The sequence below is a fragment of the Bos taurus genome, chromosome 5 (genome assembly GCF_002263795.3).
Source record: "Bos taurus isolate L1 Dominette 01449 registration number 42190680 breed Hereford chromosome 5, ARS-UCD2.0, whole genome shotgun sequence".
NCBI classification, from domain to species: Eukaryota; Metazoa; Chordata; class Mammalia; order Artiodactyla; family Bovidae; genus Bos; species Bos taurus.
This window is the reverse complement of record NC_037332.1, coordinates 41,548,915-41,576,033: the sequence shown is the minus strand read 5'-3', so window position 1 is coordinate 41,576,033 and position 27,119 is coordinate 41,548,915. Positions and strand designations below refer to the sequence as shown.

The following is a 27,119-nucleotide window of genomic DNA, read 5'->3' as shown; positions in this document are numbered from 1 at the left end:
AAAATCCTTGAATCCTCATTATAAATTATGAGTTCTTTACTTCAGCCAGTTGGTAGGATATATTAAATAAGGGCTAATTAAAAATCTAATATTTGCTTTGGCATTCTTTTCAAAGTTTCAAACACAATGTATTTTTTCCTAAATGCTTTATTTTCAAATTAAGAAAACTAAGGCATAAAAATTATGCACATGTTTCAAGTGAGAACTTTTAATTTTCTTCTTCTACCTTTAAAAATTAACTTCAGATAACCACCCCAGACTTTTCCCTACAGTGGTATAAACTGGATAACTACTAATACATAATTTAGATAAATGAATAATATTTCTCAAGTTTTAGTTCTATGCATTTTTTATAAAACCTTTGATGCCTGCCTCACCTAATAGTAAGTAGTAGTAACTGACAAATGAATAAATGAGCAGTTAATTATACTAACAGAAAAACTTAGATGTACTGGTTTTGATTTTTATATTATATTCTTTCAAGTAAGGTGGTTACATTTATTGATAATTAAAAATGTCAGCATCAAAGAATTGAAAATGTGAAATGTTATGGTGTTCTATTATAGGCACCATGAATGACATCCAGGTCTTCTACCAATTGAAAAACTCTGAGAGTCACTGACTTAGCATCTATTATGGCTGTGTCTAAGTACACAAATAAAATCCTAAACCACTAATAACTGAGTATTTCCACTTTTTCTGGCCTATCAATGGCCACACAGGCAGTAGGAGATTAAAATGGTAGTCCTGGCTTTCCTACTAACTCCAGAGCAATCGAATATGTAAGATTTATCTCATAAGACTATTCCATATAGATTATTTCTCATTATGTTCAATAAATATTAAAGTGACATAACAGTTCCCCTTTTGATTGCTGGGTGTAGGGGTACATTAATATTGAGTAAGAGTGCATATTGTTGAAAGATTTTTCTAACATTCCTGCCCCATTTTAAGCTACAAACCAATGACGTTTCCATTTTATACTTAATTTCCATATCTTATAGACAATAATCAAATAATTACAATACAAGCATTACAAATTCTCTTTACAACATCTCATCTTTTATTGCTACTACAGCCCAGTTGAATTTCAAGGATAATAGTGAAAATAGCACTGAACCAGGGAAACAGGAAAACTTTATTTGAGCCTGGGATTTTCCCTTAAATAAATTTGCCTGATTAAGGCAAATATGAGTGTCAATTTTCTCAAAAGCAAACTAGGAAAAATAATATCTGCCTCAAAAGTTTGCCATAAGGATTAAAATGAAGTGATGTAAATGAGAACTGTAAATTATATTACTATAAATTGCAAATTATAAAGTACTATTTCAATGTATATTATAACTCTGATTTTGAAAATCTCTCTATTCTTATAGCACTGCTATTTTTAAAATGTGGTGGACTCCTTTGAACATAAAAACAAGCTACGTATTTCTGGACAGAATTTGCAATAAATAATCCTTCCAAGTAAAGTAACAGGCTGAGACAAACATTGTTTGGATACTCCTTTTCCATATTGGCAATTCTCTTTTTAGAATGAAAAAGTTTACTAACAAATACATAAGATTCTCATTAAAGTGAACTTGTTATGTGCCCACATTGAGATGCTCAAAATTTAAAATTAAAAATAGGATATTTTTTACATATAAAAGAAGCATAGCCATGCTTCTTTCTTTCAACCACTGTCATTAAAAGAATTTTTTCATGTTGAAATTATCGATCAAACTATTGTGTACACAGGTTTAGCTGACCACTATCAATAAAGGAACATAGATTCTAGCTGTTAAATCTAACAATCATAAATGGACAAAAATGTCACTCAAACTTTTATTTTTATGCACATGGTTTCAACGCAAACATTGTTCTTGTCTGTCCTCAAGATGGGTCTCATGTTTGTCAAGACTTTCAGACACATCACATACACATAGCAAATTTGCTAACTTACCTAGAAAATCCTGCTTTACATGTGAATTAGTCTTTCATTAGGAATTAGTATAAGCCATAATGACTAATCTTACATAACGCATTTGTTTATTTTCTTCTGAAAAGTCAGCTCATACATTTCCTTTATGCTAAAATCTTATAAAACATTTCTTGCTACCTTTTTTCCCTCTGTCCTTAGCTTAACACAATGCATGAACTGTAACCATGTCTCTGAGCCTTTAATTAAAAATTAACATTTAAAACATATCAGAATAAATTAGGATGTTTCATCTTCATTTTTTATTGTTTTCAGCACTGAGTCTTCTCCCAAAATTTTACATAGTTCATTGAGTCTCTGCTGCATTTTGGGAATTCCGGCTAGCTGAGATTCTAGCTTTTGTTTTTCTTCACTTAGTGTTAAACGAATAGCACTATCCAGTTGTTCAAAGCGCCAACCTCCTTCACCATCAAACTGTAACAAATGAGTGTGGTATTTCCTGCATAATCAAAATGAAATCATATTATTAGCAATAATTACACAAGGCCATTTTACTTACAGATTTATCATTCTAATTGATATTCAAAGGCAAATTTTAAGTAAGGTATCTATTTTACATTTGATTTTCAAGAATCCCTCAAGTGGTAAAATATTGTGATTGTTTTCACTCACAAAATCATTAATTTCTAGAAAATTCTATTGTTTGTATTAAATTTATTTTATATTCTGAATATATGTGAATTGCAAAGGAAGACATACTATTACAATTATTTATATTCATAACCTAGTATAGCTCCTGAATAAATATAAAATACTTAAAAAGTGAAGAACTAAAGATGAAAGTGGAAGAGGAGAGTGAAAAGGTTGGCTTAAAAACTCAACATTCAGAAAACTAAGATCATGGCATCCAGTCCCACCACTTCATGGGAAATAGATGGGGAAACAGTGGAAACAGTGAGACTTTATTTTGGGGGGCTCCAAAATCACTGCAGATGGTGACTGCAGCCATGATATTAAAAGATGCTTGCCCCTTGGAAGAAAAGTTATCACCAACCTAGACAGTATATTAAAAAGCAGAGACACTACTTTGCCAACAAAGGCAAAGCTATGGTTTTTCCAGTAGTCATGTATGGATATGAGAGTTGGACTACAAAGAGAGTTGGACTATAAAGAAAGCTGAGCGCCAAAGAATTGATGCTTTTGAATTGTGGTGTTGGAGAAGACTCTTGAGAGTCCCTTGGACTGCAAGGAGATCCAACCAGTCCATCCTAAAGGAAATCAGTCCTGAATATTCATTGGAAGGACTGATACTGAAGCTGAAACTCCAATCTTTTGGCCACCTGATGAGAACGGACTCATTGGAAAAGACCCTGATGCTGGGAAAGATTGAAGTGGGAGAAGGAGGGAACGACAGAGGATGAGATGATTGGATGGCATCACCAACTTGATGGACATGAGTTTGAGTAAACTCTGGGACTTGGTGATGGACAGGGAAGCCTGACGTGCTGCAGTCCATGGGGTCGCAAAGAGTTGGACATGACTGAGTGACTGAACTGAACTAGAATGGGAATAAGAACAGGAAGCAGAGGCAAGAAAGTAAAAATTTTAAAGGTTATTAAGAAAATAACTAAGAAGAATAAAGGAAATACACTATCCTTTGGGAATGAGTTAGTCAACATAAGAAAAATTTCTCAAAAATCAAAGTTTTAAAATGTTTTTTTAAAAATAAACTTATAGAAATCCTCTAAAGCCAGTTTCATGCTTTCATATAATTTGCTCTCTTTTTCTTATGGTTCAAGTTCATAACTAGGAATTTCAGAGAGGTATAGAGATGATTTTTACTGATGAGACAGGAGGTAAACAACCTTTTCCTAAGTGAAAGTTAAGGTTACCAATCTTTGGGAATTGTAGGGTGTATGTTTAAAGTAGGTAGTCCTGGCAGATCTGGCCTCATATGGCTGAGCTACTGCATCTTGACACTATGCTGAAGTGGCACATGTTCTTATGTGTCTTCAGTTTTTATGCTTTTACCTTACAGGTTTTCTCACTTCTTGATTTCTTTTAAGTTCTCATTGTTATTAGTTACTATGTTCAGTGTGGATATATCAGGTCACTTTACCCTCCTTTCTAAAATTGAAATATGATTTATATATTATAAATTTATTCTTTTAGAATGTAAAATTCAGTGATTTTTGGTATAGTCACATCCTCATGTAACCACCAGCACTATCCAATTCCAGAATATTTCTTCATTCCCCAAAGAATCCTCATACCCATTAGCAGTCCATCTCCATTTCTTCTGCTGCTCAGTCCCTGCCTACTACCAAGCTCCTCTCTGCAGATTTGTCTATTCTGGATATTTCATACATACAGACTCATATGAAACAGCTTTTTGTTACTGACTTCTTCCACTCCTTGGAAGGAAAGTTATGACCAACCTAGATAGCATATTCAAAAGCAGAGACATTACATTGCCAACAAAGGTTCGTCTAGTCAAGGCTATGGTTTTTCCTGTGGTCATGTATGGATGTGAGAGTTGGACTGTGAAGAAGGCTGAGCGCTGAAGAATTGATGCTTTTGAACTGTGGTGTTAGAGAAGACTCTTGAGAGTCCCTTGGACTGCAAGGAGATCCAGCCAGTCCATTCTGAAGGAGATCAGCCCTGGGATTTCTTTGGAAGGAATGATGCTAAAGCTGAAACTCCAGTACTTTGGCCACCTCATGTGGAGTTGACTCATTGGAAAAGACTCTGATGCTGGGAGGGATTGGGAGCAGGAGGAGAAGGGGATGACAGAGGATGAGATGGCTGGATGGCATCGCTGACTCAATGGACGTGAGTCTCAGTGAACTTCAGGAGTTGGTGATGGACAGGGAGGCCTGGTGTGCTGCGATTCATGGGGTTGCAAAGAGTTGGACACGACTGAGCGACTGATGTGATCTGATCTGATCTTCCACCCAACAAATGATCTAAAAGTTGTAGTATTAGTACTTCATTTTTATGGCTTAATAATATTCCATTTATGGTATTATACATTTTGTCTATTTATCAATTGATAGAAATTTGGGTTTCATTACATTTTGATTGGATGGTTTTACCATTAAGATGCAGAAATTAAACTAATTAAATTAAACTATGCCTAAAAGGGTAAATATCACTCTTAAGCTGAAGGCTGATGTTCATATGTTTGATATCATATGACAGATACTAATCTTTTCCATATACTTTTGAGTAACTATCTTTAAGGTTTCAACTTTTCCATAAATTTGACCTCCCAACAGGTGGGACCTTGCTAAAATTAAATTTAAAACAATGTGTTCTTACATTAAGGGAAATTTTTTTTTTAATGACAACATTGCTATTAAAATACGAGAGCTAAAACAAAAGTAATGAAAAAACAAAAGAAGGATAGTGATACAGGAAAGAGAATTAATTAGGGAAAAAATATCATTTTGTTTATTTCATTGTCAACTTCTCTTGGACTTTCCTAATCATGAATCTTCAACCAGGAGCAATTTTAGAATGCAGTAGTTCAGATCTTGAGCAACTTCCATTTTCAGTGTATATTAAAGGTTTGGCTCATCATTCCAGTTCTACAACATTATTTGGTTTCTACACAGGGGAAGAAACCATATCAGTGTTTCATGACCTATGTTCTATATTATGTGCTAAAATACTATCTAAGGGTTTATTTTAGTCAGAGGAATTTAAAAGAAAACTATTTTAACAGAGGCTTATTGGAAATAATCTGCAGACTTTCTGTACAAGTAAGATAAAGCATTGGATGTGGTAATTATAAAATTGCAATTCTATTCAGGAATCACATAATTTAATAAGCTTCTATAATTTTTGATGTCTTCAGATATAGTATTGATTTTACTCTTTATGATCAACAATTACCCATTTGTTGTATGGAGGAAAATATAATACATATTTTTCCTCTTCTGAAATCTTTTCAGGGAAAATAAGAATTTCATGTAGGAAGAGAGGATAATCAGAAATGATAGATTTCTATAACCTAAAATGACTAAACTAGTTCATAAATCAGAATTAACATGATTATTAGTTTACAGGGAAATACACCATGGGTAGCTACAATTAAAAACATGTTTGTTCGTTTGGTTTTTGGTTCAAAAGTATGAAATTATATTTTATTATTTATTTAAAAATTTGTCTACTACACACCTGTTTGAAATGGCAAGAATCCAGAACACTGACATCTTCAAAAGCTGATAAAGCTGTGGACCAACAGGAACTCTCTTTCATTGTTTTTTGGTGGTTTAGTCGCTAAGTTGTGTCCCACTCTTGCAAACCTATGGACTGTAGCCTGCTAGGCTCCTTTGTCCATGGGATTCTCCAGGCAGGAATACTGGAGTGGGTTGCCATTTCCTTCTCCAGGGGCTTTCATTGCTAGTGGAAATGAAAAGTGGAATAGCTATTTTGGAATACAGTTTTGTAGTTTCTAACACAACTAAACACACTCTTACCAGTACGATCCAGTAACTTCACTTCTTGATATTTACTTAAAGGGACTTGAGAAAATGCATGTCAACACAAAAACCTGCATATGAATGTTTATAACACCTTTATTCATAATGGCTAACACTTGGAGGCAACCAAGCCTATCTTCAGTAGGTGAATGGATAAACACACTGTGTACGTTGAAACAATGAAATATTATTTAACGCTAAAAAGAAATGAGGTATCAAGCTGTGAAAAGACATGGAGGAAACAAATGATTATCACTAAGTTAAAGAAAACAGTCTGAAAAGGCTACATACTGAATGGTTCCAGGTACATGATATTCCAGGAAAGGAAAAACTGTGGACACATTAAAGATGAGTGGTTTCTGGGGTTGACGTTGTTGTTTAGTCTCTAAGTTGTGTCCAACTTTTTGCAACCCCATGGACTGCAGTGCACCAGGCTTCACTGTCCTTCACTATCTCCAGAGTTTGCTCAAACCCATGACCATTGAGCCAGTGATGCTATCCAACCATCTCATCCTTTGTGGTCCCCTTCTCTTCCTGCCCTCAATCTTTCCTAGCATCAGGGTCTTTTCTAATGAGTTGGTTCTTTGCATCAGGTGAACAAAATATTAGAATTTCAGTTTCAGCCTCAGTCCTTCCAATGAATATTCAGGGTTGATTTCCTTCAGGATTGACTGGTTTCATCACTTTGCAGCCTAAGAGAATCTCAAGAATATTCTCCAGCACCACAATTCAAAGCATCAATTCTTCAGTGCTCAGGCTTCTTTATAGTCAAACTCTCACATCCATACATGACTACTGGAAAAACCAGAGCTTTGATTAGATGGGCCTTTGTTGGCAAAATGATGTCTCTACTTTTTAATACACTGTCTAGGTTTGTAATAGCTTTGCTTCCAAGGAACAGAGGTCTTTTAATTTCATGATTGCAGTCACTGACTGCAGTGATTTGGAGCCCAAGAAAATAAAATCTGTTTTGCTTCCACTTTTTCCTTTTCTCTTTGTCATGAAGTTCTGGGATTGGAATTTATGATCCATGGGTTGAGAAGAGGGATAAAATGGCAGAGCACAGAGGATTTTTAGAGCAATCAAAATACTCTGTATAACACTATAAGGATGCATTTTTCAAATTTGAGGACATATTGAGTGCAGCACTTTCACAGCATCATCTTTTAGGACTTAAAACAGTCAACTGGAATGCCATCAGCTCCTCTAGCTTTGTTCTTTGTAATGCTTCCTAAGGCCCACTTGACTTCACATTCCAGGATGTTTGGATCTAGGTGAGTGGTCACACCATCATGATTATCTGGGTCATTAAGATCTTTTCTGTATAGTTCTTCTGTGTATTCTTGCCATGTCTTCTTAATATCTTCTGTTTCTGTTAGGTCCATACCATTTCTGTCCTTTATTGTGCCCTTCTTTGCATGAAATGTTCCCTTGGTATCTCTAATTTTCCTGGAGACCTCTAGTCTTTCCCATTCTATTGTTTTCCTCTCTTTCTTTGCATTGATCACTGAACATGGCTTTCTTATCTCTCCTTTCTATTCTTTGGAACTCTGCAATTAAATGGGTATATCTTTCCTTTTCTCTTTTGCCTTTAGCTTCTCTTATTTTCTCTGCTATTTGGAAGGTCCCCTCTGACAACCATTTTGCCTTTTTGCATTACTTTTTCTTGGGGATTGTCTTGATCCTTGTCTCTTGTACAATGTCACGAACCTCCATCCATAGTTCATCAGGCACTGTATCAGATCTAGTCCCTTAAATCTATTTCTCACTTCCACTGTATAATCATAAGGGATTTGATTTAGGTCATACATCTATGGTCTAGTGGTTTCCCCTACTTTCTTCAATTTAAGTCTGAATTTGGCAATAAGGAGTTCATGATATGAGCCACAGTCAGCTCCCGGTCTTGTTTTTGCTGACTGTATAGAGCTTCTCTATCTTTGGCTGCAAAGAATATAATCAATCTGATTTCGGTGTTGACCATCTGGTGATGTCCATGTGTAGAGTCTTCTCTTGTGTTGTTGGAAGAGGGTGTTTGCTATGACCAGTGCATTCTCTTGGTATGTTAGCCTTTGCCCTGCTTCATTTTGTACACCAAGACCAAAATGGACTGCTACCTCAAGTATCTCTTGACTTCCTACTTTTTCATTTCAGTCAGTCCCCTATGAGCTATTTCAAATCCTAAAAGATGATGCTGTGAAAGTGCTGCACTCAATATGATAGCAAATTCGGAAAACTCAGCAATTGCCGCAGGATAGGAAAAGGTCAGTTTTCATCCCAATCCAAAGAAAGACAATGCCAAAGAATGCTCAAACTACTGTACAATTGAATTCATCTCACATGCTAGCAAAATAATGTTCAAAATTCTCCAAGCCAGGCTTCAACAGTACATGAACTGTGACTTCAAGATGTTCAAGCTGGGTTTAGAAAAGGCAGAGGAACCAGAGCTCAAATTGCCAACATCAGTTGGATCATAGAAAAAGCAAGAGAATTCCAGAAAAACTCTACTTCTCTTTATTGACTATGCCAAAGTCTTTGACTGTGTGGATCACAACAAATTGTGGAAAATTCTTCGAGAGATGGGAATACCAGACCACCTGACCTGCCTCCTGAGAAATCTGTATGCAGGTCAAGAAGCAACAGATAGAACTGGACATCGAACAACAGACTGGTTACAAATTGGGAAAGGAGTACATCAAGACTATATATTGTCATCCTGCTTATTTAACTTATATGCAGAATGATCAAGCAAAATGCTGGGCTGGAGGAAGCACAAGCTGGAATCAAGATTGCCAGGAGAATTATCAATAGCCTTAGATATGCAGATGATACCACCCTTATGGCAGAAAGCAAAGAAGAACTAAAAAGCCTCTTGATGAAAGTAAACGAGGAGAGTGAAAAAGCTGGCTTAAAATTCAACATTCAGAAAACAGATATCATGGCATCTGGTGCCATCCATTCATGGCAAATTGATGGGGAAACAATGAAAACAATGAGAGACTATTTTTTTAGGCTCCAAAATCACTGCAGATGGTGACTGTAGTCATGAAATTATAAGATGCTTGCTTCCTGGAAGAAAAGCTATGACCAACCCAGAGAGCGTATTAAAAAGCAGAGACATTACTTTGCCAACAAAGGTCCATCTGGTCAAAGCTATGGTTTTTCCAGTAGTCATGTATGGATGTGAGTTGGGTTATAAAGAAAGGTGAACACTGAAAAATTGATGCTTTTGCACTGTGGGGTTGAAGAAGACTCTTGCGAGTCCCTTGGACTGCAAGGAGATCCAACCAGTCCATTCTAAAGGAAATCAGTTGTGAATATTCATTGGAAGGACTGATGTTGAAGCTTAAACTCCAATACTTTGGCCACCTGATGCAAAGAACTGACACATTTGATAAGACCCTGATGCTGGGAAAGATTGAAGGCGGGAGAACGTGATGACAGAGGATGAGATGGTTGGATGGCATCACCAACTCATTGGACACAAGTTTGAGTAAACTCTGGGAGTTGGTGATGGACAGGGAGGCCTGGTGTGCTGTAGTCCATGGAGTCACAGAGTCAGACATGACTGAGTGGTTAAACTGAACTGAACTGAACTGAACTGATGCTGAAGCTGAAACTCCAATACTTTGACTACCTGATGCAAACAACTGACTCATTGGAAAAGACCCTGATGCTGGAAGAGAATGAAGGAAGGAGGAAAAGGGGATGACAGAGGATGAGATGGTTGGATCACACCACTGACCTAATGGACATGAGTTTGAGTAAGTTCTGGAAGTTGGTGATCGACAGGGAATTCTGGCATGCAGCTGCATCCATGGGGTTGCGAAGAGTCAGACATGACTGAGTGACTGAACTGAACTGAACTGAACTGAGCCTGAAAGTGTGCAGGCCCAGTTGTGTATGACTATAATGGTAGACACATGTAATTATAAATCTGTCCAAACCTATACAATGTACAACAGTAAGTGAATCCTAAGGAAAATTATGGACTTTGGATGCTAAGAATGTATCAATATAGGTTCATCAATTATAACAATTATACCACTCTGGAGGGGGATGTTGATCATGGAGGAGGCTATACATGTATAGGGACAGAGAGTATGGGCATATTTCTGTATGTTCAATTTTGCTATGAACCTAAAACTTTTTTTTAAAGAAAAGTCTTAAAAACAACAACAATAAAAACCTCTTTGTTCTAAAATGAAAAAAAAAAAAAACAACGCCAACTGTTCTGTTGCTTCCAACACCACTTTAGGCTACTTGAATAGGAACTAAATGACAAGAATGCATAATAAACTCATTGATAGAGGTTATAAAAATACCAGGACTGCGTTATAAAGGACTCAAAAGTTCTACAAGTCTGGCTCCACAGGCATATGTCATAATTGTATTAAACCAGTTCCTGTTGGTTCTCTCCAAGAGAAGGTCATAGATATCACTCATCGACATGGACTGTAACTCATCCTGGACCAGATCCAGACTGCCTCTGGGGAGACTGGCAAATCAGGGTCCTATCACTCCAGATGCTGATTAACAACAGAAAGACAAACTACAAAATTCTATAGAAAAGACCACTTCATGAAATTCTCTATTTTCAGGTAAACTTTGGGAAAGAAAAATATAAAAAAATCCAAATGTTTAAATGAAGTGTGAAATAGATTATCCTCTCAAAAGTAGAATTCAGAGTCAAAGAACTTTGAACAAATAAAATCTTATCTGAACTGAATACTCAACTTACTCACAGTCTTAAAGTAAGCATTCTCTATAAGGTAAAGGGATAGAAATGCTTTAAGCATTAACTTAAAGCTTGCTATTTAGTCTAGGTTTGAAGTCATGTACATAATGATAGCTTTGGCACAAATGTGATCAGCTACATGCTACAGAATGCTCCAGTCAGAGACAGAGGAGGAATCCTGCCTATCCCTGGGAAATAGGAAGCCATAGCACGTAGAGTCCACTATATACCTACTAACATGTCAAAGGAAAAGGTGTTGATTGATGAAACAGAAATGCAAACGTAGACAGTAGAATGTAGTGAGAATTAAAATTTTTTTATGAATCATGCATGAGATACCTTTTGAGTTCCTTATAATAAGTAGTGCAATAGAGGAGGGTATAGAGAATATGATCATAGAAAATTATGTTCCTCATTTTCTAGCTCTCAGTTTCTTCATCTGTATAATAGGAAAAATTAGGATACCTATAATGGCACCCCACTCCAGTACTCTTGCCTGGAAAATCCCACAGATGGAGGAGCCTGGTAGGCTGCAGTCCATGGGGTCGCTGGGAGTCGGACACGACTGAGCAAGTTCACTTTGACTTTTCACTTTCATGCATTGGAGGAGGAAATGGCAACCCACTCCAGTATTCTTGTTTAGAGAATCCCAGAGGTGGGGGAGCCTGGTGGGCTGCCATCTATGGGGTCGCACAGAGTCAGACACGACTGAAGCGACTTAGCAGCAGTAGCAGCAGCATACTCTATAAGGTTGCTATTAGGCTTAAATAAAATAAGCTTGGAATAGAATAGGTGTTGAATCTGCATTAGTGACTCTTATGATGATGATGAATCAATAAAAACATAAGGTGATGATAAAAATGGTGATCTTTTTTTAAAAAAGAGAAAATTCCATTAGGTTTTATGAAATATTATTTACAAAAAATGTCTTCTCATTTTTTTTGTTAAAACAAAGGAAAAAAAAAAAAAAAGCTCTGTTTACACACTCTAATTTTTCCCTTGACATAGTTTTCAATTTAATGTTGGTAAGGTCTCACACCCATTGGGAAGTCAAAGTTTTGGAAAACTTAAAACCTAAAGAGAGTTACTCAAAAGTATATGAAAGGACTTGTTTGGTTGTCTAGTGGTTAAGAATCCACCTGCTAATGCAGGGCACACTGGTTCAATTCCTGATCCAGAGAGATTTCACAGGCTGTGGAACAATTAAACCTGTGTGCTAAAACTACTAAGGCTGTACTCTACAGCCCACGCACACAATTACTGAGTTTGGGAGCAGCAGCTACTGAAGGCCGCACACTCTGGAGCCCATGCTCTGCAATAACAGAAGCCACTGTAATGAGAAGTCCACACGCCAAAACTAGAGAGCAGCCCCTGCTTACTTCCTGCCGCAACTGAGGAAAGCCTGTGTGCGACAACAAAGACCCTGTGCAGACAGAAATAAAATAAATAAATACAATTTTGAAAAGCGTATGGAAAAGATCACTAATTTCTGTCATATGTTATCAAGTACAGGAACTTCAACTTTTAGCTTAAGAGTGATGTCACTCTCTTAGGCATAGTTTAACCTTAACTGAAATGCAGGTGGAAAATAACTGAAATGTCTTATGCTCTATGGTAAAAAGTTTAGCAAAGTCATTCTTTAAGAAACAAAAAGAAAAATCATTTATCATAAATGAGCACTGGAAACACTTACCAAAGTGAAGGCCTGTGTGTTATAGAAAGTAAGGAAATTCCAGCTCCTTTTGCAGCCTGAAATATCTTTCCTTCAACATCAATGCTGACAGCACTGGTGCATTCATCTAGCAATGCATATTTTGGTCTTAAACATAAGCACAAATAAATTAATAATTTTCATTTTGAATTATAAACCTTTATTTAGCAATATGAACTGCAATGTTAACAATTTTAAAGGAGAAAAGAGAATAATGACATGTTTAAGGTGACAAATGATAAAGCAAAAAAAAGCAGTCATTCCCCCTTCTTTGGAATAGAATTTCATATTCTTCTTAGATTTTAAATAGATTTTTTTAATACCTGCTCATAATACAATAAGCTTTATTGCAGATTGGTAAATCATGACTGTGAGGCAGAAGAAAGATGACAGGTCACTGAAAGAACCTTGCTGCAAAAGACAGTTCATTCTTGGTGACAAGGTTCTAATTACACTAAAAATACATTTTAGTAGCGAATTATCGATCATGTCACAATTCTGTTTGCAAACATTTATTAAGAGATAATTTTATCAATAATGTAAATACCTAATCACTATTGATAGAATTTTGTTGATCTAAGACTCTACAAAAGTAAGTATGGCTAATCTGACAAATTTAGAGCCGGCATTTAACCTGGTAACATTGCCACTATTTTCTTTGAGAAAAAAAATCTATATATATTTTTCTGATTGCACTCAACACTTTTTTTTCACTAGCTCAGTTTTTTTCTCTGGAAATGACAATCTACTACTATCAGAGGCACCTGACATTTGCCACCATATACTTCTGTTTACTCTCTTCCTTTCATTTTCACCCTCTAGCTCTTTATAATTTTTTCCTTTCTCTGTTTTCTTTCTGTCAATGGAACAGAATAGAGCCCAGAAATAAACTCACATATCTATGGATAATCTTTGACAAAGGAGGCAAGAATACACAATGGGGAAAATATAGTCTCTTCAGCAAGTGGTATTGGGAGAGTTGGACAGCAATATGTAAATTAATGAAATTGGAACACACCCTCATACCACATGCAAAAACAGACTCAAAATGGCTTAAAGAGTTAAATACAAGACAAGACACCATGAAACTTCTAGTAGAGAACACAGACAAAACATTCTCTGACATAAATCAATGTTTTCTTAAGTCAGTCTCCCAAAACAATAGAAATAAAAGCAAAAATAAACAAATGAGACCTAATCAAACTTGTAAGCTTTTGCACGGCAAAGGAAAACATAAACAAAATTAAAAGACAATCTATGGACTGGGAGAAAAGTCTTTTTAAATGATACAACTGACAAGGGTTTAATTTCTAAAACACACAAACAACTTCTATGATTCAATAACAACAACAAAAATTAACCCAACCAAAAAATGGGCAGAAGACATAAATAGATAATTCTCCAAAGAAGACATATCCATGGCCAACAGGTACATGGAAAGAGACTCATTATTTCTAATTATTAGAGAAATGCAAGTCAAAACTCCAATGAGGTACCAACTCACATCAGTCAGAACAGCTATCATGAAAAAATCTTCAAATAATAAATGCTGGAGAGGGTTTGAAGAAAAATGCAAACATCTTATTTATACTGTTGGTAGGAATGTAAGTTGGTACAGTGACTATGGAAAACAGTATTAAGATTACTCAAAAAGCTAAAATTAAAGTTTCTGTGTCTGTGTGTTAGTCACTCAGTCATTTTTGATTATTTGCGATTTCATGGACTGCAGTCTGCCAGGCTCTTCTGTCCATGGAATTCTCCAGGCAAGAATACTGGTATGGGTTGCCATTCCCTTCTCCAGGGGATATTCCTGACCCAGGGATCAAACTCAGGTCTCCCGTACTGCAGGCAGATTTTTTACGGTCTGAGCAACCAGGGAAGTGCATGTGATCCAGCAATCCCATTCCTGGGCATATACCTAGATAAAGCTATAATTTGAAAAGATACATGCACTCCTATGATCAAAGCAGCACTATTTAAAATAGCCAACTTATATGCAGAGTATATCATGAGAAACGCTGGGCTGGAAGAAGCACAAGCTGGAATCAAGATTGCCGGGAGAAATATCAATAACCTCAGACATGCAGATGATACCACCCTTATGGCAGAAAGTGAAGAGGAACTAAAAAGCCTCTTGATGAAAGTGAAAGAGGAGAGTGAAAAAGCTGGCTTAAAGCTCAACATTCAGAAAACTAAGATCATGGCATCTTGTTCCATCACTTCATGGCAGATAGATGAGGAAACAGTGGAAACAGTGTCAGACTTTAGTTTTTTGGGCTCCAAATCACTGCAGATGGTGATTGCAGCCATGAAATTAAAAGACACTTACTCCCTTGGAAGGAAAGTTATGAGCAACCTAGATAGCATATTCAAAAGCAGAGACATTACTTTGCCAACAAAGGTCTGTCTAGTCAAGGCTATAGTTTTTCCAGTGGTCATGTATGGATGTGAGAGTTGGACTGTGAAGAAAACTGAGCACCGAAGAACTGATGCTTTTGAACTGTGGTGTTGGAGAAGACTCTTGAGAGTCCCTTGGACTGCAAGGAGATCCAACCAGTCCATCCTAAAGGAGATCAGTCCTGGGTGTTCATCAGAAGGACTGATGCTGAGGCTAAAACTCCAATACTTTGGCCACCTCATGCGAAGAGTTGACTCACTGGAAAAGACCCTGATGCTGGGAGGGATTGGGGCCAGGAGGAGAAGGGGACGACAGAGGATGAGATGGCTGGATGGCATCACCGCCTCAATAGACATGAGTTTGAGTGAACTCTGGGAGTTGGTGATAGACAGGGAGGCCTGGCATGCTGTGATTCATGGGGTCGTAAAGAGTTGGACATGACTGAGCGACTGAACTGAACTGAACTGAACTGAAGACATGGAAGCAACCTAAATGAATATGGACAGATGAATGCATAAAGAAGATTTGGTGTGTTCCACAAAATGAAATAGTACTTAGCCATAAAAAAATAATGAAATAATGCTATTTTCAGCAACATGGATGCAACCAGAGATTCTCATACTAAGTAAAGACAGCCAGAGAAAGACAAATATCATATGCTATTATATTTTATATGAACATGAACCTATCTGTGAAATACAGACTCATGGACATAGAGAACTTGTTTATGGTTGCCAAGGGGGAGGGATGGGGGAGGAAGGCGTGAGAGGTTGGGGTAAGCAGATGTAAACTGTTATACATGGAAAGGGTAAACAGAAGATTTTCTACTGTATAGTAAGAGAACTATATTCAGTATCATATGACAAACCATAAAATGGAGATTCATTTTTTTAAATAGAATATATACATATACACACACACACATATATATATAACTGAATCATTTTGCTGTACAGGAGTAATTAATACAACACTGTAAATCAACTATGCTTCAGGAAAAAATACACTGTAAAAGAATAAAATAAAATGACAAAGAAAAGATAAAATTGAAACCAGTAGTAATTTCTCATTCAGCAAAAATATTTGGCACTTCAAACTCTTTTCCTAGTAATTTGATGGATTGTTTATTAATAGGATCCTGTTTAATATTGGGGGGTACCCTGTCAAGGATAATAGAGGGCTTCTCTGGTGGTCCAGTGGTTAATAGTCCACCTTGCAATGCAAGGGACACTGGTTTGATCCATGGTCCAGGAGGCTCCCACATGCCATGGAGCAGCAAGCCCATAAGCCACAACTGCTGAGCCTGCACTCCAGAAGCCCATGTGCCTAGAGCCTGTGCTCTGCAACAAGAGAAGCCATCACAATGAGAAGTCCATGCCCCGCAACAAAGGGTAGCTTCTGCTCACCACAACTAGGGAAAGCCCTCATGCAGCACCAATGACTTAGCATAGCCAAAAATAACTAAATGTAAGTATAAAGATACAGGAGACAAGCCCAACTTTAACACTACACTTGATTTTAATATTAGCTCTCCACACAAAGAAATAAAGATCACTGCAGTTTCCCCTTGACAACAGAAGTGGTTTAACTGGTTAGCTTTTGGTTATTGTTCAGGTTAAAGTATCAAGAATTATTTGTCTCAGAGTTTATTTCTGTTTGTGGATGATTTTCTTAAGTAAAAATGAGAGAGGAGAAAAGGAAGTATAAAACAGAGAGGCTTGGGGTAAAATTTTATTTTTTTGTATAACTCTATTTTTAGTAATGGTACTGTATTGTCTTATTTTTTAGAGTGCTTTGAGGTAAACAGAAGAGATGCCATTTTAGAATTAGAAAAAACGTATATTTCTTACACTCTGTTGTCATAGCAACTCCTAGCCTAGCAGATGTAAGATATTTTGTTTCCTTGGTAGAACTGGTTTTGTGGGTGTGTGTGTGTGTGTGGGTGTGTGTGGGTGTGTGTGGGTGTGTGTGTGTGTGTGTGTGTACGCATGCGTACATGCATGCAAATATATTAAGCAGGGACTGTAAGCTGAAACTGATATAACTAAGTTAAACATTAGATAACACTGTTTCTCAGATTTTTCTTTTGGTGCATCATCAGAAGAGTGAGGCTTAAGAAGGATCTAATCTATTTCCTATAAGGTGGGACTTTTCTAATCATTTTTAAACATTAAAATTAAAATCCTCTCAAAAAGACTAAGATTTTGACACATAATTCTCCTTGCTAAAGTACTCCACTTTAGTTGTTAGCTCAAGTCTTTCTCATTATAATTCAAATCTTCTTAATAATTCTTTGAGAAAGAAGGGAGGCAATTTTTCATTATTATACTTTTCCTTCACTGGGTTTTTAAAATTTTTTTAAGTTGATTTATAATGTTACATTAATTACTCCTATACAGCAAGGTGATTAAGATATATATATATATATACATGTATGTGTGTGTGTTTAGTTGCTTAGTCATATCTGACTCTTTGTGACCCCATGGACTGTAGCCCACAAGGGTCCTCTGTCCATGGGATTTCCCAGGCAAGAATACTGGGGTGGGTTGCCATTTCCTATATATATTCAGATATATATGTATACATGTATATATACATATATATCTGAATCACTTTGCTGTATATATATGTATATACATATATGTCTGAATCACTTTGTTGTACAGGAGTAATTAATATAATATTGTAAATCAACTATAATAAAATATAATACATATATTCTTTTTTATATTCTTCTCCATTATGGCTTATCATAGGATAGCGAACATAGTTCCTTTTGCTATACAGCAGGACCCTGTTGTTTATCCATTATACATATAAAAGCTCACATTTGCTAACCCCCACCTACTCAGTCCGTTCCCACAAATCCTCTCTCCTAGCAAGCACTAATCTGTTCTCTCTGTTAATGAATATGTTTCTGCTTCATAGATAGGTTTATTTGTGTCATATTTTAGATTCCACATATGAATGACCTCATATGGTATTTGCTTTCTCTTTCTGACTTACTTCATTTAGTATGATAACCTCTAGTTGCATCTGTGTTGCTGAAAATGGCATTCTTTCTTTTTTTTTTTTTTTAAGCTAAGAAGTATTCCATTATATAGATGTACCACATGTTTATCTTTCATCCGTAGATGGACATTTAGGTGGTTTCCATGTCTGGGCTATTGTGAATAGTGCTGCTATGAATACTGGGGTGCATGTATCTTTATGAATTATAGTTTTGTACAGATATATGCCCAGGAGTGGGATTGCTGGGTCATATGGTAATTTTAGTTTTAGTTTTCTAAGGAACCTGCACACTGGTTTCCACAGTAGCTTTACCAACTTACATTTCCACAAACAGTGAGGTCCTTCACTAGCTTTAGTATTTTTTATTCAGTATCATTTTATACCAAAAATATTTTAGATACATGAGTATCAAGTATTTAAGTGATAGGCACTTAAAAATCTCTTTAGGTTAGCATCTTTTATTAATGCCACTTGCTTTTTATCTTATTAACACACTGACATAATGAGAAATTTACAGCCACATATCACGTTCCATCATTTTACATTTCAGGCTTCAGTTGTAGTTCAGTTGGTAAAGAAACTGCCTGCAATGCAGGAGCCCTGGGTTTGATTCTTGGGTTGGGAAGATTTAACTGGAGAAGCAAATGGCAACCCACTCCAGTATTCTTGCCTGGAGAATCCCATGGACAGAGGAGCCTGGCAGGTTACAGTCCATGGGATTGCAAGAGTCGGACATGACTGAGCAAGAAAACCACCAGCATGTCACATTTCACCAACTATATGGGGGATCATATTACTGAATATTTATGGACAAGGCACAGACAGATTCAAGGTAATAGTGGTTAACAGATAGTCATAAATTTCATACTACAAAGTTTACTCTCGAATCTCACCACATTATCTCAAAAAAGTCATTGTAAAATATACTTCACTCAAAATTCAGAGTTTGCATATTTTAGTTTATATTTTTTAGTTTGCCTTATCCTTGAACTAACCATGTATGTTATTAAAATACCATGTTATTACACAACATTTTTCTCATGTATAAACTCCAGCTATAACACAAAATAATACATATTGTATGATTTAATTTTGGGGCTTCTCTGGTGGCTCAGACAGTAAAGAATCTGCCCACAATGTGGGAGACCTGGGTTTGATCCCTGGGTCGGGAAGATCCCCTGAAGGATGGAATGGCAACCCACTCCAGTATTCTTGCCTGGAGAATTCCATGGAGAGAGGAGCCTAGTGAGCTCCAGTCCATGGGGTTGCAAAGAGTTGGACATAATTGAGCGACAAACACACACACAACATGATTAATTTATATGAAGTTGTAGAACAGGAGAACTAATTTATGCATTAGAAATGGAAACAGAAATTGTCTATGGAAAGATTTGACTGGAAAGGGGCATGAGGGACTTTCTAAGTGATAGAATCATTCTTTATCTTAATTGGGATATTGATTATATATTGTATATACATTTATCAGAATTCATTGAATTGAATACTGAAATACATTTATGTATTTGGTACATAAATGTTATAATAATAATAAACAAACCTTGGCTAGCTATTACATAGTAATACACATAATAGGATACAAAATAAAAAGAGGGATACAAGGAGTTCCCTTGTGGTCCAGTTGTTAGGACTCAGTGCTTTCACTGCTGGGGCCTGATTTCAATCCCTGGTCAGGGAACTAAGATTCCACAAGCCATGTGGTATGCCCCCCCCCCCCAAAAAAAGAGGAATATAAACTGTAAATACTTTATGAAAATAGTTACATATTAAAAAGTTAAAAATAACAACCAACTTTTGTATACTAAAATAGAGAAAATACTATACTAAAATTTTATGTGCTACAAGTAGTAAAACAGAATTTTTTCTTCTTTTTACTCATCTAAAATTTCCACTTCTATAATATAAACACATAATTATATTTAATAAAGTCATTTAAACTATACATTATTTTTTCAGTGATAAATATTACACGTTATATTCTTACCAGAAAGGCTGAACCTAAATATAATCAAGTTTTTAGCTCTAATTTCCAGTTTATAAGAAAAATAGTAGATTGAGGAAAGAGGTAAAGGGATCTCAAGAGGAAGCAATCAGATCAATCTTGAAAGGACAACATTCTTAAAGGACAACTGACCTAGCTTCTTCAACAAGTCAATAGCATAAAAGATGGGAGGGGCACAGAGGCAGGGAGAAGAAGCAACTCTTTAAATTAAAAATAATTAAGAGATATATAACAACAAAATTCAATACATAAAATTTGTTTGGATCTTGGTTTGAACAAACCAAGTATAAAAAGATATTTTTGAGACCATCAGGGAAATTGGATATGAACCAGGTATGAAATAATTTTAAATGATTATTGTCAATTGTATTAATGATGATTATGGTATATAATGTAAGAAAAATATCCTAATATTTCAGAGATTAATGTCAAAATATTTCATGAAAAATTCCATGACTTTGGATTTGCTTCACAATGCTTTATATAAAAAAATAAATAAATCAAGTGCTGTAAAATATTAGACTTGTTGAATCAGTGTGATGGGAATATAGTGTTCATCTTACAATATTCTCTTTTTTGATGAACTTTTAATGGATTTTCCATAATAAAAGATTTCTAAAAAATTGATAGTCAACTTGTTGCTAAGTGTTTAATGAAGCTTACTTGATTTTTTTTTTTGCATTTTTCTATCAGCTTTTAAAGGTTCCCTACAGAAGTTTTATTGCTTCCACTGCAACTTCATCAAGAGTATTGCATGTGCCCCAGCTTATGGTCCACTCAGCCATCCATGTACATAACTTTAATGCCCAAGATGTAAGTACTGAAAGTAACAACTTAGGTTCTCATTGCCAGAGGCCTAACATTAAAATGGGAATTTATTTTTCACAGAAAATAGGATTTAAAAAAAGGAACAAATCATAATAGCTTCAATATTTATTTCTAGTGTCTTGTGCTTGATACTCTGAACCAAAAGGCTATTAAGCTGGTTAGAAACAGAAAAGTTTTATCAAGATAAATTATTTCCTGCATCTCTTTATTTCTGAGTCCATTAAGACTTAGGCTGGTTGGTTCCTTTTACCATTAGATATGCCTCCTCTCAAGGAGAACACTACTAACTTTATAGGCCACTGACTGACTAGAAATTTAATTTAGTTTTAATTTAATAATGTAACTGAGAAGTATTACTGAATATCTGGGCTTCCCTGGTGGCTCAAATGGTAAAGAATCTGCCTGCAATGCGGAAGATCTGGGTCCGATCCCTGGGTTGGGAAGATCCCCTGGAGAAGGGAACAGTTACCTACCTCAGTATTATGGGCTGGAGAATTCCACGGACCGAGGAGCCTGGAAGGCTACACTCTATGGGGTTGCAAAGAGTTAGACACAACTGAGCGACTTTGACTTTCACTGAATGTCTACCTACTGTGTTCACAATAGCATAATAGTGGTTATCTAGTCTTCACATTTTAAAATTAGTAATTATCCCACTTTCAAACTTAGGACACAAAAATTAAATTTTGTCATCTAACATTACTCAACATAAAATAAATAGAACAAACACTTGGAGATTTCTGTCACATTAAAAAACAACCTAAGAAATTTAAATACTATAAATTCTAAGCACTAGCTTTTCAGAAATATATTTTCAAACCGAATGAGGAAAAGGGATCCTATCCGAACATTTTTTTATTACAACAATAGAATAGTATCAATAGTAACTTGAATATAATACACTTACCTATGATAAAACATGCGAGCCATGCCCATTCTTTGCTTTTCCCCTCCTGATAAGACATCTTTCCAGTCCATAATAGCATCCCATCCTTTAAAATATATAAAAATACATATTGTATAAAGCATCTTTTAATCAAAGAGAGCATCTTTTACAGTTTTTACCTAGACAAGTGATTCCTAGCAAGTTTAAACTATTACACAAAGAACCTGATATTTCACAAAACATATGCCTGGATAGACCAGAGTGCCTTACGTTTAAACACTTGGTCTTAGATTTGATATTTTTTAACGGTAATAATTACTTATATTGACAGAACATATTCTAAGAATTCTAAATACTGATACTTTGAAAAGGTGTTTATTTTTTAATGTCTCCAAAGAGTTGGTATACTTAGACTTATTTTGCAGGGGGGTAGGAGAAAAGACCACCAAATTTGCACAGGCCTATTACAAAGTCTGGGCTTCCCAGGTGACTCAGTGGGTAAAGAATCTGCCTGCAGTGCAAGAGACAAAGGTTTGATCCCTGGGTCTGGAGGGGATGGCAACCTATTCCAGTGTTCTTGCCTGAGAATCCCATGGACAGAAGAGCTTAGCAGGATACAGTCCACAGGGTCGCAAAGAGTAGGATATAACTGAAGTGACTGAGCACACACGCACATTACAAAGTCTACAAAAGATATGAAAGGAGCTTATTTAAATGGCTTCCATCTGCCTGGCACTTTATATGAGTTGTATTTTTCACAATTTTCATTGTATATTTCACAACCTTATGAGGTGTCTATTATTAGTGTTATTTTATAAGTAGATAAGCTGAAATTCATGAAGACATTGATATATCAAAATTTATACAGCTATGTATTAGAGCTAGGATTTATATGTAGGTGTATCTTCATGTTTTACAATTTACCTATTCCATCTCTCACAACATTGTAAATACTTTCTGTTGGTTATTTATTCAAAAGCAAGTCTTCTATTTTCTAAAAAATAGGTTAGATTTTAAAAAAAGTTAGATCAATACATACTAGTATAGGGAAAAGCAAGATGGCAGAGAAGTAGGAGGACTAGGAGTTCATCTCTCCCCACAGATGCATCAAGAATACATCTAGATATGGAACAGGGCTCACAGAGCACTGGCTGAACACTAGGAGAAGACCTTAGACACTGGAAAGGACAAGAAAGATCCATGCGGAACCATGTAAGACAAAAGAAAGAAGGGAAAAAGAAGAGGACAGGAAGTGGAATAGTATCTGCTTCTAGGTGGGGGATCTGAAGAAGCTCAGAAGTTCCTGCATCCAGGGAAACCCCCTTGTAGAGGGGCAGATTGGATGGGACAGAAGGAAATCATCTGGGCCTGTTGGAGGGGAATGAAACAGCCGGTCTATGGCAGGCAGGACAAAGTGAGACCTACATAGATGATCTGTGCCACAGCCCTGTGCCTCCAAGCCTGAGACTTGTGTCTGTCAGTGTGCATGGGCACTGGGTGCTGGAATATAGGCAATGACAGAAAAGCTGAGGAAAGGACTGCTGCTGGATGCAAGTAGACAGGACAGACTGAAGGGATGGGAATGAGAAAATCCACAACTGGAAATACTTGTGGAGGAAACCTGGACTACCATAGAAGCAAGGAGCCATTATTGAGTGACATGTAGTGGGTGGAGCTGTCTTTGCAGCCTCTCTCCCTACACTGTCAGCCCCTACTTACACCTCGCCAGGTGGTAAAAATGGTTTCCGCCAGGGTGAGCTGTCTCATGCCTGCCACTAGGCACTAGAAAAGGCTCCTGCTGGGGCTAATCCTTTTGTACCTGTGGCCAAACACTAGGAAAAGCCCCTCCCAGGGCTGGCCCCAGCTCACCTGCTGCTAGGAACTAGGAAAGGCCCCCGACAGGGCTGGCTCTGATTGCTTGGAAAGATCACCCAGGGCTAACCTCATGTGCCTGCCACCAGGTGATAGGAAATGCTCCCACCAGGGCATGATCTCCCACATCATGGCCATCAGTTTCCCCGTGAACCTGTGACTGGGCCAGATCTCTTACAACTTCCAACCCCTTTGTGCACCTGTTGCCTCCCATGACGCTGGCAGCTGTGCCACCTCCGGGCCCTGTCCTCACTGGGGCAGACCAAAGTGCTCCAGGGCAGCCTTGGGAGTAGATCCCTGTGTGCGACTTACATTCAGAGGTGGAGCTAAAACCACTGCTAAGTCCCAGGAGCCACTGAATTTAAGAAGAAAAGCTGAAATTTTTCCTTGCAGATGCACAAATTGAAACCCTCACAAACAGCTTGGTAAAAACTCAGCACCTACAAAACATCTGAACAGATAAGTGCTCCCACAGCCAAGACAGACCTAGTTTTAGTAGGTGTAGCACTAGGGGTAAAGAACCCACCTGCCAATACAGGAGATATAAAAGATATGGGTTCAATCCCTGGGTTGAGAAGATCCCCTGGAAGCAGGGCAATCCACTCCAGTAGTGTTGTCTGCAGAATCCCATGGACAAAGCAGCCTAGCAGGCTATAGTCCATAGGGTTGCAAGACTCAGGCACAACTGAAGTGACTTAACATGCATGTACACTTGGTGGCTTGTGCCAGGCTAAAGTCTGAGCTACCCCTATAACACCTGGTAGCTTCCTAGATGGTGCATTGGTAAAGAAACTACCTACCAGTGCAGGAAATGCAAGAGACGAGGGTTCAGTCCCTTGCTCAGGAAGATCCCTGGAGTGGGAAATAGCAACCTACTCCCATATTCTTGCATAAAAATTCCATGGACAGCAGAACCTGGTGGGCTACAGTCCATGGGGTCACAAAGAGACAGACATGACTGAGCAACTGAGCATGACTCAGCACCTAATACCCACAACTGGTCCAGATCCATGATTACTGCAATCCTGGGGCTGGACTTCAGTGGATCTACTCTGATGACCTGGTGAAAGAAATCTCTAGGAGACACCAGAGTCAAATGCTAGCATGGCAATGCTAATATCAGTGTAGTCTGAGGGTCTGCACAATGGGTGAAAGATCATACAACAGAGTACACCACAGGAGAGTAGCTCCAAAGAAGGGATACTCAGTAGCTTCCCTCCCAGCAGCAGTGCTCCTACCGTGCCTACTTTGCACCACAGATCAGAAACACAGCTAAGAAGCAAATCTGGGGGCTTCTACTACAACAACTTGGAAGCCGACTCCACCCATGACAGGGCAGTGACAACCAAAGAGCAAAGGGGAGCCCTCACTCAATATCCAAGGCAGGCTCTGGTCACCACAACAATAGTCTAACCCTCATTAAGAGGATAACAGCACAAGTCTCTGGATCAACCTCACCTACCAGGGGACAGATAACAGAAGCAAGAGGAACTGCAACCCTGCAGCCTGGAAAGCAGATCACAAACACAAAACTTTGAGGAAGAAAAAAAAGGTAACAAAGAGATATGTTGCAGATGAAGGAGCAATGTTAAAACCTACAAGAACAATTAAATAAAGAGGAGATAAGCAATCTATCTGAAAGAGAATTCAGAGTATGATAGTAAAGATGATCCAAGATCTTAGAAACAGACTGGAGGCATGGATTGAAAAGATATAATAAAAGTTTAGCAAAGACCTAGAAGAACTAAAACACATATAAAAAGAAATGAACAAGACAGGAACTGAAAATGAAAAACACATTAGAAGAAATCAATAACAGAATAACTGAGGCAGAAGAATGCATAAGTAACCTGGAAGACAGAGTGGTATAAATCTCTGCTGTAGAACAGAATAATAATAATAATAAAATGAAAAGAAATGTGAATAAACTCAGAGACATCTGGAACAACATTAAATGCATGAACATTTGAATTATAGAGGTCCCAGAAGAAGAACAAAAAGGGTCTGAGAAAATATTTCCAGAAATCACAGTAAAAAACTTTTCTAACATGGGAAATGAGATAGTCACCCAAGCCTAGAAAGCAAAGAGAGTTGCATAAAGGATAAACCCAAGGAGGAACACACTGAGACACATATTATTAAACTAACAAAAATTAAGTACAAACAATATTGAAAGCAACAAGGGGAAAGCAACAAATAACATACAAGGAAACCCCAAAAAGTTATCAGCTGATTTTTCAGCAGAAACTCTGCAGGTCAGAGGGAGTGGGAGGATATATTTAAAATGATGAAAAGGAAAAGCCTATAACCAAAAATACTCTAACCAGCGAGGCTCTCATTCTGATTTGACAGAGCATCAAAAGTTTTACAGATAAACAAAAGCTAAGAGCATTCAGCACCTCCAAACCAGCTTTACAACTGCTAAAGGAACTTCTATAGGCAAAAAAACACTAGAAAGGAGAACAAAAAAGGAAGGGAAAGAGGAAAAAGACATACAAAGAAAACCACACCCCAAACAATTAAGAAAATGGCAATAGGAACATATCTATTGATAATTATCTGAAATGTAAATGGAATAATGTTCCAACCAGAAGAAACAGATTGGCTGAATGGATAAAACAAGACCTATATATAGGCTGTCTACAAGAGACCCACTTCAGACCTAGGGATACACACAGACTGAAATTGAGGAGATGGAAAAAGATAATCCATAAAAATGGAAAGCAAAGAAAAGCTGGAGTAGCAATACTCACATCAGACAAAATAGACTTTAAAATAAAGACTGTTAACAAGATAAGGAAAGATGCTACCTAATAATCAAGGGATCAATCCAAGAAGAAGATAAAGCAATTGTAAATATTTATGCACTCAACCTAGGAGAAAAAATTAACAAGAAAACACAAGTCTTAAATGAAACATTAGACCAGATAGACTTAATTGATATATACAGGACATTCCATCAGAAAACAGGAGAATATATTTTCTTTTCAAGAGCACATGAAACATTCTCCAGGATAGATTACATCTTGGGTCACAAATCAAGCTTCAGTAAAGTTAAGAAAACTGATATTGTATCAGGTATCTTTTCTGAAACAATGCTATGAGATTAGAAAGCAAATAAGGGGGGAAAAAAAACTATTAAAAACACAAACGTGGAGGCTAAACAATGTGCTACTAAACAACCTATGGATAACTGGAGAAATCAAAAAGGAAATAAAAAATATCTAGAAACAATTGAAAACTAAAACA

General features: G+C 36.9%; 1 protein-coding gene across 1 annotated transcript in view; it reads right to left on the bottom strand.

Moving 5' to 3' along the window:
* Positions 1–1,048: 1,048 nt before the first annotated feature.
* The window catches only part of ABCD2 (ATP binding cassette subfamily D member 2), a 94,309-nt gene continuing 68,238 nt past the window's right edge, over positions 1,049–27,119 (bottom strand). Inside the window, exons 8-10 of the mRNA NM_001434994.1 lie at positions 22,020–22,104; positions 12,837–12,962; positions 1,049–2,420 (exon numbers count right to left, since the gene is read on the bottom strand). Coding sequence (NP_001421923.1) covers positions 2,201–2,420; positions 12,837–12,962; positions 22,020–22,104 — 431 coding nt within the window. The 3' untranslated portion in view covers positions 1,049–2,200. The remainder of the gene's footprint in view (positions 2,421–12,836; positions 12,963–22,019; positions 22,105–27,119) is intronic.